Here is a 19,821-nt window from a genome sequence, read left to right as displayed (position 1 = left end):
TTTATTCAAGTTTCTTGGTATCATTATTCAGGTGTAAATAATTGTCCAGACCGATCTGGGGTAAACGGCAATGTCACGTGCTACCTGTTACTTTCCTCATCGCTGTTAATGATTGACCAAACACTGGCGTTCTTCATTACGTTACCAGGTTTGTGTTATCAAGGTTGTAGGGGTTGATCGTCTTATTAATTTTGTTTTATTTGGAATTCCTGTATTGGAAAGACTTAAATTATATATATTTTTTTTATGACAAAAACATCCTAAGATTTGAATACGGCTAAACGGATTATTCACTTTATGTCGCCTGGGAAATAAATATTATTAATTGATGTATAAATTAATATCTTATTCTTTCTCCTCATATCGGTCTTATTTACCCTTTTCTGTAGTAAAACATAATAATAATTTCCTCTGTATCCTGTTGGGTGACAATGGTTGTGTTGTTGTTCAATTTCGTGTATTATACACACAATTGTGTATTATAAACATGTCAACACTGTACTTTTGCATTCATAAAAAAGGTTGAAAGAACGAATACATATCTAATTTGGAATTATTGCAACAACAACAAAAAATCAATATCTATTCAAGTTTCTCTGTTATTTTTCAGAACGACGGTTGTCACGTGCTACCTGTTACTTTTCTAATCGCTGTTTGTGATTGACCAATCGCTGTCGTTCTTCTTTACGGCATAATGCAGTTTTGTGTTACCATTCTATAGAGATTGTAGGGGCTGATTTCTATTTGCGTCTTCGGTTTTACACATATGTAACAGAACTGAAATAGTGTAAAAAGACTGCTAAATCACAAGGGCAAAATAAAGCTCGTACTCTATTCAGTTGTAAGCGCTGTAGATCAAACTCTCATTGGGCCTCCAGTCGTTCATCTGATCTCTCCTCCGCCATTTTTACGGCACTATTCTGCAGGAAACACACGCTAAAACACCGGCTCAGCTCTGAGCGCTCACACCACACACACACATGATCCAGATCCCCGATCCCGCGGCTTTACCGGTGTAATGCTGAGAGATTCGGCTAGATTTGGACCGATCCTGCGCTCATTCAGGTAAGGCTTCAATAAGACACGCGCTCATTGGCCGCAGACAGTCAGTATCAGCACTCAACAACAACCGACATCACACACACACACTCACACACGGTGACGGGAGGGAATAAAACACAGTCTGACATGTCTGCATAAACTCTTTGCACTTTAGCCGTGGCTTTATGTAAATAAACTGCAGTTAAAATCATATATGCGTATATATTTTTATATGAAGCTGTTGAGGAGTGTCACGTGATATTGTTCAAACGTTTTTGTTGTTTACCTGCATCTGTTACAGCTGTGTAACTAATGCTAACAAAACAGTGCATAACCTAGGTATACAAGTACCGTGGTAGCACCATGCTATGTACAGTAATACTATAGTATTCTCTGAAGTCCCTTAGTATCATGTAAGGAATGTCAGGATACCCGTAAAGAGCATGTAAACATGGATATTTAACCCCAAAATGAAAATTAAAACGGGAAGAAAATATATTTTGCAGAAAGAAAAAATGCCAATGATGGTCTTTTTTGTAATTAAAGATTTATTTATTTATATTCTGTCTATTTTGTCTATTTATACTATAGGCATGGTGCAAAAACACATTTCAAACAAATGTGTGCCTTATTATCCTGAAGGCTGATAATAAAAATATCCTTACAGCCAAGTTCTGCTTCTGTTTGATTTCCATGATCGTCTCAAACTACTTATTAAAATTCACTACACACCTTGAATTGCATAATTCATGGAGTTGGAGTCGAGATAAACACAAGAAGAATAAAAAGAAAAAGAAAACATACAAATAGCCAATAACATACATGTTGTGCATTGTCAAATAATCAATTGGTCAAATTATATATTTAAGGCTTTGCAGTAATTTACAGTCTTTATTGCGTTATTTCTTGTTGCTGTTAATGAATGTAGTGACCTATTTTTATTTTTTAAATAAGTAAAATAAGGTTTTTGTGATGCCCATTTACATTGGCGGACAAAGAATTTCCCATATATAATACATACATTTATAATATACCACATTTGAAATTCAACATCAATATCATTGAAACATAATACATATTTTCCCTGAGTTACATTTAACCAAAAAAAAGTATTTTATAAAATGTTATATAATATATATATAAAACATTTTATTAAATAAAAATATATATAAAATATAATAAATGTACAGTGCTTTTTTCTTGTAAAAATGTTTTCCTCCCTAAAAAGGTCAAAAGCCTTGCAATCACTAGCCGTAAAGGATAAAAAAACAACACTGTTAAAGGCTTGAATTGAAACATTTTGACTTTTTCTTTCATTCTCTAACCTAAAAAAAATCTTTCCTTTTCTTTTAATCCTCCCTTGTTTAGCTTATGCTACTCTGAGCAATGCCTGAACTTTGTATTCTGAGCACTTCCTGCATTGTTTTTGCCTCTTCACGTTGACTCGCTTGCTTTGGTCCTCATATTTAAGTCGCTTTGGATAAAACCGTCTGCTAAATGACTAAATGTAAATATTCTCTTTCTCTATTTCTCTTAGAGATGGAGGCCATTTATGGAGAGATGGAGGTGGAGAGCTGCTACACGCTTCTGGAACTTCCTTCGCCCAAGAAGAAACGCAAGAGCAAAAGCAGCCTGGAGAACTCCGACAAACCCAAGAAGCCCAGGTAGACCTTCATGGAGAAACCTGAACGTCTGTGGTTGTTTGAGCTGCACTAACAGCCTGTCTGCTGTCACAGGTCAGCGTACCTGCTCTACTACTTTGACGTGCATCAGAGCGTTCAGCAGGAGCATCCCGATCTGCCCCAGTCGGAGATCAACAAATGCATCAGCGACAGCTGGAAGAGGCTGAACGTGGCGGATCGAGGCTATTACCTGGAGAGAGCGCGCATGGAGAAAGACGGCGTCGACCCTGTAAGTCTGTCACTTTGAGAAGACCAATGCAAATGTATGGATGTCTTTTCTTCCCTATTATGACGTATGAAAACACGGTCAAGAACAAATGTCAGGCGGGACTTGATTTTGTCCGTGGGGAATTGATCGGATGGTTTGCTATTGGTGGATCTCATGTGAGTGACAGGTTGCCCCGCCCTCACACCAGTAAACGCATCATCAGAGAAGAGCTGCAAGAGGGAGGGGAAGTTATTTTGGTTCAAGATTAGTAGGCACATTAATTAAAAAAATGATAATAATGTGCACAGATCATTTAAAAAAAATACTGCAATGTTCCATAAAAATATCAGAATGGTCAATTTTGATTTCATGGTGACTTTAAGTGCTTCATTCTGTTAATCCTCCTGGTAATAAGAAGACAATCCTATTTTATTTTTAATTCGTCAAATTGTTTTCACTAAAGTATTTATTGAAAATTAGGCCTATTGTTAAAACTTAATTAGATTAGATTCAACTTAATTGTCATTGTGCATTTGTGCGTATAGCCTATATCATTTCTATATTTATAATACATTTTTAAGTGTGTGTGCATGTGTGTATATATATATATATATATAGAGAGAGAGAGAGAGAGAGAGAGAGAGAGAGAGAGATCTTTATATATATATCATTTATAAATATTATATATATAATAAAAATAGATTTATTTTTTTTATTTTTTATTAAATGAAAAGTCTCTTTTCACAGAGCAGCCAATCAGCAGCTGCGTCCTCTCAGGACGTCCCAGGTTTCCGCAAGATCCTCCCGAGGGCGAATTATGTGCTCCTGCCCAAGACTTCTTCGGGAGGAGAGCGGGCCGAGGGCGAGAGCGACATGGATGCCCTCGCGGACGGGGCGGTGGATGGAGCCCCTCGGGCCCCCGCTCAGGAGCCTCTGGTGTCCCCCATGACTCTGGGCAGTGAGGTGGAGCTCTCGGAGCAGTGCATCGCCATCGAGGCGCTCAGTGAGGACACAACCGCGTCCCACAATCCCAGGGACAGACTGACGAGTCTTGGGCAGGACGGTCACAAAGCTGTTACTCTGCTGATGAAGAGGGAGGAGTCTCGGGTGTCTTACGGTGATGTTGCCATAGCGATAGAGAATGGAATGGAAGGCGGGGCTTTGATGCCTCAGATCAAAGCAGATGCCACTCGTCTCGTTGCCATAATACCCAATCAGGTGGGCTGTCAATCATCACTGCTACATTCACAGCATTAAAACATAAAGCACACGAATGGAGCCTTGATTAGCTAAACTAATGAATGTACAGCTTTAGTTTTTCACTTTTCTCACAAAATGATTAATATTTATTCTGTGCCATGTGTTTCTCAGGGCCTCGAGAATAAAGTGATCAGCACGGCCAGCCCAATAATGATGTTTCCATTAATGAGCGCTGTGAAACCAGAACCCAAACCCTCCTTTAAACTGGTCAGTAAATCACCTGCAGAGATCTGATGTTTCCAAATTTGTATGTTCTTACCCGAGAAGTAATACAAGGGAAAAAAGGATTTTTCAAATGCATTTAAAATACATTTCTTTCATGCATGCATTGCTTGCTTCCAGTATGTGTTTCCGGGGCTCGTGTAAATGCTTCTCCACACAAACTTCATCTCTGCCTCTGTCTGAGTTGGAGTGGCTGATAATAACGTGTATTTGAAAATGCACCATGCATACTGAGAATCATTCATAAATCTGTTGTTGACAAAAGAGAAGCTTTATTAAGAAGCTTTATTAAATGTTTTTCTACACAATAAAGGTTTAATATGGACAGACATAAATCATAGTATTCTAATGTTATTGGTATTCAGTAAATTAAAATTATTATTAAATAAATAAATAAATATTATATTATTTAAAAATAATTGTTACAGTAATACAATAATATTAATACAAGAGCAATATATTTCTTTATTGATTTTTATTGTAATTTTCAATTTATTATTATTATAAAAAAGTTTTTTATCTTGCAGTAATAATATTAATGCAATAGTAATTTATTTCTTTATTGATTTAATTTTTATAATTTAAATGATAAAAACAAAAAGAATATTGCAGTAATAGTATTAATCCAATAGTAATATATTTCTTTATTGATTGTTAATGTAATTTTAATTATAAATTATAATTTTAATAATAATAAATATAATATTATTATTAAAAAGTTTTTTATCTTGCAGTAATAATATTAATGCAATAGTTATATATTTCTTTATTGATTTAATTTGTATAATTTAAATTAATAAAATAAAAACATAAAAAATAATGATAATAATAAAAAATAAATAAATAAATAAACAATTCTAATTAAAATGCTCGTTTGTTGTTGTTGTTATGTATACACATTGTAACGGTGGTGGCCGCCCTAACTTAAATAAATTATTTTAAAGAAAACTTTGGGCGCCAGACAGGATTAAACCTGTCAAAATTAAAATTAACCCAGGATAGCAAAAAATAACTTTGAATGTGTTTTTCCTTTATTGTCATTAGCTGATCACATTACTGCATCAGCAAAAACAATAAGTAATACAATATTTATACAAAACTGCAAACTCTTCCTCAAGCATTATATTAATCCACAGCCTTTTAAACATGTTTTGTTCATATATAATAAACCCACATTCCAGTTTTCTGTGCACAGTGCCATTAAACGGTCAGTGTATGTACTGTAATTCCCACATGTTCTGTTTTCAGCCCATCAAATACACACGGAGAGGACGGGGCAACTGCACCACACCCGGGTGTGTGTTCTCATACGTCACCCGTCACAAGCCGCCGCAGTGTCCTGACTGTGGACAACACCTCGGGGGGAAGTGGGTCGCAGCAGTGAGTCCTCACACATCCTGTGTTACTCAGTCAAGCTTAGTCGTGGCCCACACTCATTCAAAGAAATTCATACAACAATAGATGATCAAAGCAAAAGCATACAGTTAAAAATCCTAAACATCCGTATGGTGGTTCTCAGGAAGGAAAGAACCATCATTTTCTACTTCTTGAAAACATGTATTGTTGAGATTTTTGCCAATCACTTTTGGTAATTTCAAAACTTTCAGAGAAAATAAGACAGAAAAATACACTACTGGTCAAGTTTGGAAAAAATGTAAAACCATTTTTACGTCTCTTATGGTCACTTATGCTGCATTTATTACAGCAAAAATGTGAATATATATATAAAAAATATATATATATTCCTGTGATCAAAGCTGAATTTTCAGCATCATTACTCCAGTCTTCAGTGTCACATGATCCTTTCGAAATCATTCTAATATGATGATTTGCTGCTCAAATATTTTTAATGCATCCTTGCTGAATAAAATTATTAATTTATATTACTTTTGATAAAGTAATGAAAAAATAAACTGATCATAAAAGGTTTCTTGAGCAGCAAATCATCATATTAGAATGATTTCTGAAGGATCATGTGACTGGAGTAATGATGCTGAAAATTCAGCTTTGATCACAGGAATAAATTACATTTTAAAATATATTAGAACAGAAAACAGTTCTTTTAAACTTCCTGTATTTAAATCTGTGTCTTTTGTGCTTAAATATGCATTTCTGATTATAATAAACAAGTTGTACTTCCCTGTTTTACAGGCTAAGAGAAGCTCAGTAAAAAGAGACCCGTCTTCAGCCAAACAGTGTGACGACTCCAAGCCTCCAGATCATGTGACAGACCCTGATGAGACGTCGTCCAAAGACACCGAGCAGACGAGCGCTCCCATCATTCCTCAGAACAGCTCTTCAGATAAAGCTCAGGCTGTCCGCAGGGTGAGCCGCAGGAAGAGAGAGCGGATGAGTGCAGTGTCAGCTCCTCACACACCTGATGGCGCTGGTGTCAACAGATCTGATGCTGAACACACTGCTGTCCTGTAAGAAACTCAGTCACACACTACTCACACTTTAAATGCAGAATAAATGCCTGGATGACCGGCTATATTGAACAAAATCTGCAGTTTACAGCATTACAGGTGAAACTTGGAAAATTAGAATATTGTGAAAAAGTTCATTTATTTCAGTAATTCAACTTAAAAGGTGAAACTAATATATTATATAGACTCATTACATGCAAAGTGAGATGTTTCAAGCCTTTATTTGTTATAATTTTGATGATTATGGCTTATGAAACCCAAAATTAGAATATTGTGAAAAGGTTTATATCTGTAAGTTTGATATCTCACTTTGCATTTAATGAGTCTATATAATATATTAGTTTCACCTTTTAAGTTGAATTACTGAAATAAATTAACTTTTGCACGATATTCAAATTTTTCGAGTTTCACCTGTATAAATTTTAGTGATTTTGTTGTGCTTTTGTCATTTTCTATTAGTTTTTAAAATGTCTATTTAGCTTGAATTGATTTTATTTTTTAATGATATTATTTAGACTAAATTGATTTCAGTTTTAGTTTTGTAATCATTTTAATCCTTCAATGTAAAATAATTTATTTAATAAAATCATAAACATTTTCATCTAATATTTATATTTTATTTCAGCTTTATTACAAGTACCGAAAACAATATTTAATAGTTTTTGTTTTCATTTTAAATTTTGAGTGTGACATGAACATTAGCATCTCTTACTTGGCTCATTATTTAATCGATTTTAACACAAAAATATTGGATTAAAAATGCAAAATAACTGGACACTTGCTAAACTGAACATGCAATATAATGAGATGATTTTAGTAAAGTGTAGCATATTACTGTATGAAATTGAAATGTATATCATTGCATACTGTGTACCGTTTGCATACAGTGTGTACTACAGTAATAAGTAATGCATATTTGATCAACTTTCCTCATTCACTCTGTGATGTGTGTGTGTGGTGTGCTCCAGAGCAGTGGGTGGTGGGCATGTTCAGGTTGTCTCACGAGAGAAGAACAGCAGTGTTGTACAGAAACGCCGGATACGAGCTATTCTTCCAGCACCCGCCCAGAACAGTGAGTCCGCCGTTATTAAAAAGCACTAATGAACCTGTAAATGAACTGCATCTGATGTTTACATGTAGCCTGTTTCTCATAGACGCGTCGGGCCAGTCCGCAGTGGTGCAGTGGATCACGGTCCCCCCTGATAAAGTCAAAACCGACACTAATATCATCAGAGCTGGTGAGTCAAACACCAAGGAGTGATCTAATGATGTATCTGTTGGGTTGCATTCATCTTATCTTCATTGTTGACTCTCTTAGTTGTGATCTGTTGTGTTTCCAGTGAAACCGTCACCCAGTGAACACATGACCGGTCTGAAGCCCAGCACCCTCAAACAGCTGGGTCACATGACCACACCCAGTGCCTTACAACAGGTGAGATTACTGGAGAGAACAATCATAATAATAGTCATACATATTATTATTGTAATAATAACTATAGTAATGTTCATAGTAATAATAATCTGAGAGAATAATAAAGTTTTTAAAATAAAAAATAACATTAATAATAAAATTAACAATACAACAAAACTATACAAAATATTAATACAAATATTAAGGCAGCATAAAGTAATACAAATAATAAGAACAAGAATGAATAATAATCTGAGTAAGAGAAAAATATTAACAATAATAACATTAAACAGTACAAAATAGTAGTAATAATAAATATTTATTATTTTATTATTATTATTTTATTTTTTTATTAGAAAAAAATATTATAGTAATCTTAATAATAATTCTGAATTATTATTAGTAGTTGTTGTTATTATTATTATACAGAATACAATACAAAATAATAATAATGCAAATATTCTGAAAGAAAGTAATAAAAACAATAACAAGAAAAACAAGGATAAATCATAAACTGAGAAGAAAAATATGAACAATAATAATAACAGTAACATTAAATAATAACAATATGAGTGAATAATAATAATAATAATAATAAAATGACAACAATAAAATAACCTGTAAGAAGGAAACAAAATAATCTACCAATAATAATCTGAGAAAATACTTTTAATATAGAATAATAAAAATAGCAATAATGATAGTAACAATTCCATAATAAACAACAACAATGATAATAATAAAAACAATAATAATAGTAAAATACATAATAATACACATAATATAATAAGGTAATAAAAACAACAACAACAACAAGAAAAAATAATCGGAGAAGAAAATAAATAATAGTAACCATACAAAATAATAATAAACATATTATAAGATAATAATAATAATAAAAACAACTACAACAGAAAAAAATTATAATAATCTGAGATGATGATGATGATGATATTCTGAAATCGGTGTGTGTGATTGCAGAAGCCGGTGACGGTCGGCAGTAACCAGTACATCATCACAGACAACGGTGTGAAGATCCTCTCCATGGTGCCCTTCAAGAAGAGCGCGGGATCCTCCCTAGTTAGTGTTCACCAGCGTTCAACATCTTCTGTGTTCTCCTGATAACTGTGATCATCAGACTAGAGCTGTGTGTGTGTGTGTGTGTGTGTGTGTTCTTCAGGCTCTGGGCTTGTCTACAGCGAGAGGTCGAGGTCGCTGTAAGAACCCGGCGTGTGATTACGTCTATAAAAACCGACACAAACCTCAACACTGCCCGACCTGTGGCTGCGAGCTCGCCAACAAACACGTCAAGAAGAGCAAACTCACGGTTCGTGTCCGCACACGTATCAACTCTTTATTTAACTGCGTTATTAAGTTATTTAAGTTGTAAGAGTTTGTAAATGTTTCTTTAATTTCAAGAAGTGAAAATGTGTGTTATTAGCTTTAGTTTAGCCCTGGTTTCAGCTCCACTGTTGGAGTTTGGCATTGTAAATGTTACAGTCAAACTAAAATGTGTTCATACACCTTCAACATTTCTTACATTATCACAGTTTATTCGCTATAGTTTAGAAAATGGTAATAAAATATTACAAGAACTCAAGAGTTATCAAATCATATTTCACTGGTTTTGTCCATCCTTCCGTTAGACTTTCTCACACATGCATTATGTTGAATAAAAAACATAAAACGGCTGTTAAATTTCACTACACAATTAGATAATACCAGTTTAGCTCAACAAATGACCAAGCAATGCTTCATTATGTTCAGTCTGTAGTGTAAAAAAGGTTGCATTAGTAATTAAACGGAAAAAAAAAACACTTCAGCAAGACATGCTCAGGTCATTTTTGGTCCCACATTTTTATAAATTTTACTGGTAGTCACTGTATGAAGAATTTTTGGGTGTAATAATATTTCACAGTTTACTTGATTTTGCTATTCTCACTTGCATCAATGAACTATAGTGTCCACCTGCACACACTAGTAAAACAATTATATCTGGTATCTGAATAATTTTGGTTTTGAAAAAGAGCAACTTTTTTTTTTCAATTGTTTTTATATATATTTTTTTAATACATTTTTGCTTTTAATCACAAATGTATTTATTGTTTTGATTTTCTTTCGGTAAAAAAAATCAATTTCAAATGTCCATGCAAATGCTTGTGTCAGGAGTTAATATACACTACCGGTCAAACGTTTGGAATAATTACAATAAAAAAAAAAAGCAGAATGATTTCTGAAGGATCATGTGACACTGAAGACTGGAGTAATGATGTTGAAAATTCAGCTTTGATATTGAATATTCCCATTTTTACTGTATTTCTATTTTTCATATTTTTGTTTGTGTGTGTGTGTGTTGTCCAGCCGTGCGCTGAGGATGTGTCCAGTTCTGCGCTTCTGTTGGACTGGTCTCAAGCTCTGAGCGGGTCTCAGAAAGAGCATCAGCGTCACTCCACCGTCAGTCTGCTGCGCTCGTGTCTGCAGTTCCCGGAGAGCGAGAGTGAACTCCAGGACGTCTTCAGCCTCATACACGAGCTCAACAGCCAAGAGAAAAACACACACACGCAGGAGAGCGGCGGCTGGCCCGGCTTCTACGAGTCTGCGGCCACACACTGCAGTCTGTGTCAGTGCTCACTGTTCAGAGGAGACCCGAGGTGAGAGGAACCGCACCGTGTGCTGGAGGAAGGGACTGGAGCGCTGGGAGATTCTCATGTTGTAATGTTGTTTTGTGTTGTTTAGTTCAGTTGCAGGTTTGGAGGATTGCTGGTTGTTGACGGATCATATGATTCGTCCCGTCACTCTGCAGCTGAAGGTCTGTACCAATCTCCAGTGTCTGGCCATACACAGTTTCACAGACCTACATCCAGGTAAACACACACGCGCACATGCACACACACGCGAACGCACGCACAAACGTGTACAGTATATTCTCTCCGGCTACACTAATTCGACCCCTAAACCTTCCCATCACACAAAACTTTCTGCAGTTTTACATAAAAAAAAAAAAAACTTTAATAACTTTATTTTTTATACCAGATTTACAAATGAGGTCGTCCCTAAAGGGAGTTTTTGGAGATTTTGTCAGGTTTTGGTCATTTCTGGGTACAAATTTGGTCCCCAATATATAGTTAAGTAGGTACACACAAACACACACACACACTCTTACCGCAACAAGAAAGACAATTTTTTTTGGTATTATACCAAATATGTTAAATATACTTAAACTAATTTGTTTTGAAAGATTCTTTTAAAACTGTTACTTTGCCATGAAAGTAATTTGTCATTTTCATTTATGCATTTGTCAGACCGGACTCTTTATCCTAAGCTTTTGTCTGAAGTAACAGAGCACAGAATATGACGGTTTGTGGTATTGTTTGTGTAAATGTGTAAGTTGTCATGGATTGGCATTTCTCATGGAAACATTTCTCATTTTCATTTTACTTTAAATAATATTTAAAATAACTAAAACGGAAATAAAAATGAATAAAAAAATGTTTTTTATAAATATGACAAACAAAAAATGACTAAAACTTTAACTAGAATTCAAATAAAAACAGAAAATCTGAAAATAATTTTCAAAATAAAATAAAAATGTATAAAAACGATATAGACAATTAAAAATAATAATAAAACTGACAGAAACACGCAACAAAATTAACAAAACGTTTCCTAAAATTAAGATAAATATAGACATATTTTTTAGGGGAAAAAACGAATACAAATGACAAAACATAGCAAAATTACCAAAACTAACTCAAATTAGGATGAAAAATAAAATAAAAACTAATTCAAAATAATACAAATTAATCAAAAAAAACTATATAGACAATTAAAACGAATAATAAAAATGACAAAAACACAAAATTGCTAAACCTTGACCTTAAATTCAACTGAAAAGTAAAATAAAAATGAATTCAAAATAAAATAGAAATAAATAAATCTATATATACATCTTTAAATAAACAATATTTATAACTAACTAAATAAAAAAATGAAAAATGAAATAAAAACGATTAAAAATAAAAATAAAGTATATAGACATTTTAAAAACCCAAACCTAATACAAACGCACTACAAAATGACTAAACGTTTAACTTAAATTAAAATGAAAATTATGAAAATGAAAACTCCTTCAAAATAAAAACTATAATGTTATCTCAACGATACTAAAATAACACTGTGCTGTAGCGTCTCTCGTAACACTGATGTGATAAATGCAACATGTGTTACTGCAGGTTCTGTGTGTTTGTGTTTCTCAGGTGTGTTTAATGTTGGCAATAAACTGCTGGTGACGCTGGATTTGTTCTTTAAGATGAGACATCAGATCAGACTGGGAGAGGAACCGGCACATGCTGCTCTCAGTTTAATCAAACACTCACAGATGCTAACAGGTGCTTCACCATCATCATCATCTCTCACACACTGAACGTGTGTGTGTGTGTGTTTACCGTGCCTCTCTGTGTCCCGTGCAGACGGTGTGTTGAGCTCGGAGCAGGTGTCACATGTTCAGGATCTGTTCTGCAGCGGTTACTGGGCGTTCGAGTGTCTGACGGTTCGAGACTACAACGACATGATCTGTGGTGTGTGTGGCATCGCACCCAAACTGGAGATCGCACAACGCAACACCAACAACACTTTACTGCTCAAAAACGTGGAGGTAACGCCAATGAACCATCAGCTGGAAGTGACGTTTAAAAACTCAAAATGAAAATTAGAAATGAAACTAAACTAACTGAAATAAACTTGTTGAAGCACTAAACTCTGAATATACCCAAAGCTGAATAGAAATATGAAAAAACAAAGTAATAAAAATTACAAAAGCATATAAAATGACAATTAAAATGTTTTTATTTAATTTTTTTATTGTGAATACATACTGTGATAGTATAAAAGTGTCAGTAAATGAACACTGGTGTCATGTGTGTGTTCTCTCTGTAGTTCACGTGGCCTGATTTCCAGGCGCCGGACGAGGTGCACGTCGATGAGTTTTGGCTGACGATGGAGAACGAGGCGCTGGAGCAGGCGGTGTTTCCCTCCAGTGTTCCTCTCACACGCTTCGACGCCTCCATCATCGCCCCGTTCATCCCTCCGCTCATGAGGAACACGGTCGCCATCAACACGGAGAAGGACAAGACCTCCTCTGACGCTCAACACAGAGGTACAGATGCACGTGTTCAGTCCTCTGGTGCTGCTCGTGTTAAAACAAGCATTTCAATGAAATTAATGTCTTTTCCGGATTAAGTCGCATCAGTCAAAAAATGCACAATGAAGAGGAAAAAAACATATATAAGTTGCACTGGACTATAAGTCGTATTTAGAAATTTATTTTTCAAGACCAAGAACAGACATTTAATCTGGAAAGGCAAGTTATTCAGCTCCACAACAGCACACAGAACAACAGCTGAATAGTGTCCGGTGTGTTAACGTCACACACTAACAGTTATTCAGCTACACACAATAGCATAAAGAACATACGAGTCCTCTGGCCATCTTGCTTTCAGCCCGCGATTAGCTTTCTTTGTTTTCTTAATTACAGTTAAGCGCCTTTCAGACAGGACGTGAAATGCGCGGCGCTGGCCGCTGGGTTCAGCGTTGCCCTTCACATACAACGTGATTTGAGCTGGTAATCGTCACAGAGCGCAGCGGCAAAACTATTTTGAACTTTGACCGCGGTGTGCGCGCGAGCAGCAACTGAACGTCCTGTCTGAAAGCCTGTAACCTCTGCTCTTTTCGCCAGTCCCTCACAAGTTTCTCACTCACTCCAAACTTTCTTTCTGCTGCTCGATTACCGTTTTCGGCAGTTTGTAATCTGCAGAATAGGATTTTCTTTTTGGGGGGACTTTGTCTTTCTCAGTTAAGTTCATTTTTTCAGGGGTAGGCTACAGGAGCAGCATAGAGCGCCCTCTCGCGGCTGTAGACGGTAATGTTTTCTCTTGGTTCATCTCAGTCAGTATGAATTCATTTTGATATATAAGTCGCACCTGACTATAAGTCGCCAGCCAAACTATGAAAAAAAGTTATAGTCCGGAAAATACGGTACTATATTTTAGTTCGATAATGTTATTTATTTAATATCGTATGGTTCTAAATTATATTTATGCAATAGTTACAATCCATTTATTCACTTTTTTGAGCATAGACCTGAAAATTAAGTTTTCAACTTAAACTGTCATAAATCTTGAATGCTTTGGAGGGTTAGTTCACCCAAAAATTGTAATTCTGTTATTAATTACTCGCCCTCATGTCGTTCCAAACCCGTCAGACCTTCGTTCATTCTTTTTTTATGAAATCTGAGGATTTTCAGTCTCTCCATTAGGAGCAACGGTTTAACCTTAATTTTAAGTGCTTTGTTTGAGCCAAAAAACATCATTTACCTCTATAAAGGTGAAACCACTGGAGTCACATGGATTACTTGAATGATGTCTTTCCTATTGTTCTGGACATTGAATGTGTAAATTGCGTTGCTCCCAATGGAAGGACTGAAAGCTCTCGGATTTCATCAAAAATATCTTCATTTGTGTTCTGAAGATGAACAAAAGTGTTACGGGTTTGGAACGACACGAGGGACAGTAAATAATGACAAAATTTTCATTTCTGGGTGAACTTTTTTTTTTTTTTTAAGCAGACAATTGGCAGATTATTGCTAAAGTGAAAAAAAAAATAGAATGCAAATAGAATAGAAACGTGCAAAGTTATATAATTTTACGTTTGTTATGAAAAATGCTATTTAAAATTTTTATATGAAATATATATTTTCCAAAACAAGTTTTACTCTAAATCTGTGAGAAAATCAAAGCCATAAATTTAAACAAGTTGTTTTCCAAATTTGAGCTTGATATAGTCCAGTAAGATTTTGTTTGGGCGCAGTACCAAATGTTTCCACTAGATGAAAATGTTTCCCATTCATTTCCAATGTAATGTGACTATTTTTTCAGAACCATTTAACCTTTTCAAATCCATGATTTGTCCATGATTTTTTGTGTGTGTGTTCACATAGCAAGTTTACCAAGTTTCGTACCATTCAGATAAAGTAAAACAAATATATATATAATAATAATTCGGTCCAGAATGACTGAAGAGCACAAGAAGGGTGAAGTGTCTTACTTTATAGTTCAATCAACTTTTGCAACATTGACAGTTATTGAACCAAACCAGCTGACTCGAGCTGAATAATGACTATTGTCTTCTGTATTATTAATTTGGCTATTTTACTGTTTATTTCTGTGAAGCTGATTTGAAAAAAATCAAATATTGTATAAAGCTATAACAAAATAAAGGCGAAAAGGTTAAGTTTTAGATTCCTGAAAGTTTATAGCTTGATTAAAGCAGTGTGTGTGTGTGTGTGTGTGTGTGTGTGTGTGTGTGTGTGTGTGTGTTTTTCAGGGGACCCGTCAGTGCTGGTGCGTCTGATCCACGAGGGTCTCCTGGTTCCCGATCAGATGGATCTGCACAGTGAAGAGGAGCTCAGGGACGCGCTGGAGAAATGTGGGATTCCTGCTGAAGAAGACAGTGCAAAAGTACACGGCAAAACACGTTTACTTTGTTATCTAGATGGGAATATTTCATAAACTTCTATTGCTTACATACTGAGCTAGTTATTAAAAACTTAAGCCTGACAGAAAACATTTTTTTACAATAAAAAAAAAGAAAGAACTTAATGTTATAGTGACTCAAAGAAGCATGTAGAACATGTAGAGACTGGACTTCTGGTTTGGTTTGACAGGACGGGCTGCTGGAGTCGCTGTCTTTGCTGTATTCACAAACACAAAACGGACTCTGGACGGGACGTCAGCCACAAGCGCTCATGACGGCTGGCAGACTCAGTAAAGTCTGTCCTCATCAGGTACACACTGTTCTGAACTGCACGTGTGTGATGATGCTGAGTTCAGATGAGTGATGTCTGGTCTCTGGTCAGGTGGTTTGCGGCTCGAAGTATATGGTGCGCAGAGAGAGCGCTCGAGATCACCTGGACCTGCTGCTGTCCTCGCGCTTCTGGCCGCCGGTGTACGTCACAGACTGTGCCCAGAAGGTGGCGCTCTGCACTGACGTATTATACCCTGAACTGGCCTCACAGATGTGGGAGAAGAATCAGGGATGTTTTTCTGATCCTACGGCAACACCACAGGTGACCGATTTAAAGGAACAGATCACCCAAAAAATACATTGTAATTAATATATAAATATATATATATATTAGCATAATGCATTATTATTTTTATATAATTATTATTAAAAACATCTTTATTTTTATTATTATAATTTATTTATCCTCATGCCATTCTGCTGTGATTTCTTCAATGAAACAAAAAAAGCAAAAAAGAAATTAAAATTGTAAAATAAATTAAGCATTTATTCCATATATACATCTCCTTATTTATTCATTAAAAAAAAAAAATTGTCAGACATTCTACACAATTTTCTTTTCATCTTAGAGTGACAACTACAAGGACATTAAATTAACAAACATTACATTGATTAATTATTTATATATTTAAACATAAATATAACAATCATTATTATGATTATCATCAACATAATTGTATAATTTGATACTAATAATATTATCATAATGCATTATTATTTTTTATATAATTATTTCTAAATTTATTTTTATTATAATTTATTTATCAGTCATTCTGCTGTGATTTCTTCAATGAAACAAAAAAAGCAAAAAAATAATTTAAGCATTTATTTCAAAGGTTTAGGAATTCATATATATACAGTTCTCAACATTTGAAGTGGATATATATATATACACGTGTGTGTGTGTGTATAATATATTAATTCCTAAACCCTCATATATTTATTTATTTTAAATGTTTAGGAATGTATACACTGACAACTCCAAGAAGGACATTAAATTATCAGAAATTAGTTAATTTATGTGATATATATGAAAATATTTCTTTAAAGGGACAATAAGTATCTTTTTAGGTATTTTATTATCTAAAATCAATATTTTTATTCATAAATATGTCCTCAATGGTGTACAAATACCTCGGCCAATTATTTGACTTATCCTTATAAATGAAGAATTTATTATCTTTATATACATGGGACGGGTAGGTCCACGGAGGCTTCCATGTAGTTCCGCCATCTTGCAAAACTATAATAGCGGAGAGGGACAAAAAGTACTAAGCCAACGCGTTTCCACAACACGTTTTCGTTCAGAGCCGGCCGAAACCAGCAGAAACGCAGGTGCAGAGCAGTGAGAGGCGCTTGAAACTGCACCGGCAAGTTTAAAAGTCTGGATTGCATTGTTATTATGGACCATAGATATGCCAAGCCACAGGAGAAGAAAACATCGTCGCCAAAAAAGTCAAAAATAGAACGTAAAAGGAAACGTGACCGTAGATTACAGTAAACAAGAGTTAATGTCGCTTATGTGGCTAATTTTATATAGCTCTCCTTTTTCAAAAACAATCCATTAGCTCAAGTTGTGAATATTTTGCTACGTGCATAGAACTGTACAGACAATGAAAATTCATTGCTATTGCGAGACATAAATTGTACAAACCTCGGTCGCTTCTCTTCTCTGCCTTGCGTGGGATTTCCCCCTTTCTGGTCAATGTATCCCTGCCTCTGCTTAATTATTTTTATCCCCGGTGGGGATAAATGTATCCTCCCCTCAAAGTGATCATAGTGCTACATAGTGGCGAGACGGATCACAAAACTGATCACGGATCCGTGGTTTGATTAAAGTCAATTTTATTTTAAAATGATTACTCACTCACTCTTGAGCGTCTGGCGCGAGTGATTTCAATGTAAAGACGCGTTTATGCGCGTCTAGAGGTCCTGCGGCGCGGTGTTTAGCGCGGCGCGGTAGACGCGAGCCTCATTCTACTCCAGTTTGCGCAAATGAGGCTTTCACAGATAATGTATTTTCTATCATTTCACTGTAGCTCAGCATCGCGATGTAAAGTTAACGTTATTGCATGATCACAGTTCATATGTGTGGGGAAAGATAATCTATTAGAGTAAAAATATTTTGCGTTAGGCTACTTCAGTTAATAAGAAATAAGATTTTACAATTCCTGCACATGCAGTGATGAAGTTCATGTTCTCATGATTTATTTTTATGAATAACAATGTTTCAAAACATCCCCCCCCCTCTGTTTTTTTTTCCCACAAATCGCACCCTGGGCATAACTACAATATTTCATGTTTTTCACAGTCAGTAATAAAGACTTTCACAGTCTGGAGAGCAAAATTAGTTTGAATGCAAAATACAAATTCACCACTAGATGGGAGTAATTCCTACTTATTGTCCCTTTAAAAAAGATGTGTTGAGTTCTATACCTAATTCTAGATTTTCCTTGCAGTGAACTTGAACAAAGATTTGAAAACAACTGTTGAACATGTCAATCTCACAGCTGTCTTCTTCTCTTTCTCAGTACGTGTCCTGCTCCGAGCTTCAGGATCAACCGTACAGTTTAGATCTCACAGCAACTGAATCAAACCCTCATCTGCACCCGCTCACCAAATCCTCGTCCCGCTGGCTCGTGCGACCCGACGGACCCGACGACGCCCCGCACGCCATGAGCCTCTGCAAAGAGCTCGAGCCGTACGCCGGCGTGGTGTCCGAGATGTGGGACCAGTCCGAGGGTGAAACCAGCAACAGCGACCGGCGTACGGCTCTGGTGTTCGAGAACGCAGCGTATTACTACCTCTACAACAGACTACTGGACTTCCTGAGCAGCAGAGACATCGTGAACCAGCAGATCACAGAGGTGTTGAGCGCCTGCCAGCCGGGAGAGGTGGTGATGATCCGGGACGCCCTCTACAGGCTCGGAGTGGCACAGATCAACACTGACCCGGAGGAGGAAGGGCTGGACAAACACTCAGATGGACTCGTGTTTGAGGAGGTGATGCTCGACTGACTCAGGGACGGGTTACTTCACAAACACGAGCCGGAAATGTGCCTGGAAAATGACTTCAGGTTGTATTTAAGAGATGTGGAGAGAAACAGAAACTGTGAGGAATAATTCACGCAGAAATAAACTCTGTCGTTATTTATTCACCTTCATGTTGTTGGTGTTTAATCTGGAAATGTGGAGCACAAAATGAGTTTTAAACCTGCTCTTTTTCACACTTATGATTCATGACTTATGAAGTCTCTTATGATTTCAGAAGAAAATTAATATAGCACTCATTTACTGTTATGATACTAGATACTAATCTTATAGGGACAGTTCACTCAAAAATGAAAATTCAGTTGTTTCAAACCTGTATGAGTTTATTTCTTCTCCTGAACACAAAAGATATAAAATGTCTGTAACCAAATACCGTAACTGTTCAGTTACTCATGTTCAGATCCATTCAAAATATCTTCTTTTTAGTTCAACAACTTGAGGGTGAGTAAATTACATATTTTTTACTTTTGGGTGAACTATCCCTTTAAGATTTACACATTTAAATTACATATAACATTTCAATCCATTTGGATTTCAGGTTTAACATATTTATAAATAATTAGTTTAACTAATAAAATGTGAGAAATTGTATCATTCATACATGAATGAAACTGCATTTCTGTAAGTGAATGTGATAAATACACAATAATTATATTGTTAT

General features: G+C 35.6%; 1 protein-coding gene across 1 annotated transcript; it reads left to right on the top strand.

Moving 5' to 3' along the window:
* The first annotated feature begins 630 nt into the window (after positions 1-630).
* On the top strand, positions 631-19,339 carry hmgxb3 (HMG box domain containing 3). The gene is made up of 21 exons (XM_079630945.1): positions 631-1,065; positions 2,579-2,705; positions 2,778-2,952; positions 3,679-4,149; positions 4,303-4,398; positions 5,662-5,793; positions 6,565-6,839; positions 7,808-7,911; positions 7,994-8,077; positions 8,180-8,271; positions 9,232-9,330; positions 9,431-9,577; positions 10,612-10,901; positions 10,987-11,114; positions 12,507-12,638; positions 12,720-12,904; positions 13,186-13,405; positions 15,631-15,764; positions 15,971-16,090; positions 16,163-16,372; positions 18,642-19,339. Exons 2-21 carry the CDS (start codon positions 2,581-2,583, stop codon positions 19,125-19,127), a joined length of 3,705 nt encoding a protein of 1,234 aa, XP_079487071.1. The 5' UTR covers positions 631-1,065; positions 2,579-2,580; the 3' UTR covers positions 19,128-19,339.
* Positions 19,340-19,821: the final 482 nt, after the last annotated feature.

The sequence above is a fragment of the Phoxinus phoxinus genome (assembly GCF_949152265.1).
Source record: "Phoxinus phoxinus genome assembly, chromosome: 12".
Taxonomy (NCBI): Eukaryota; Metazoa; Chordata; class Actinopteri; order Cypriniformes; family Leuciscidae; genus Phoxinus; species Phoxinus phoxinus.
The sequence above is the reverse complement of the archived record's forward strand: the minus strand, read 5'-3'. Positions and strand labels throughout refer to the sequence as shown.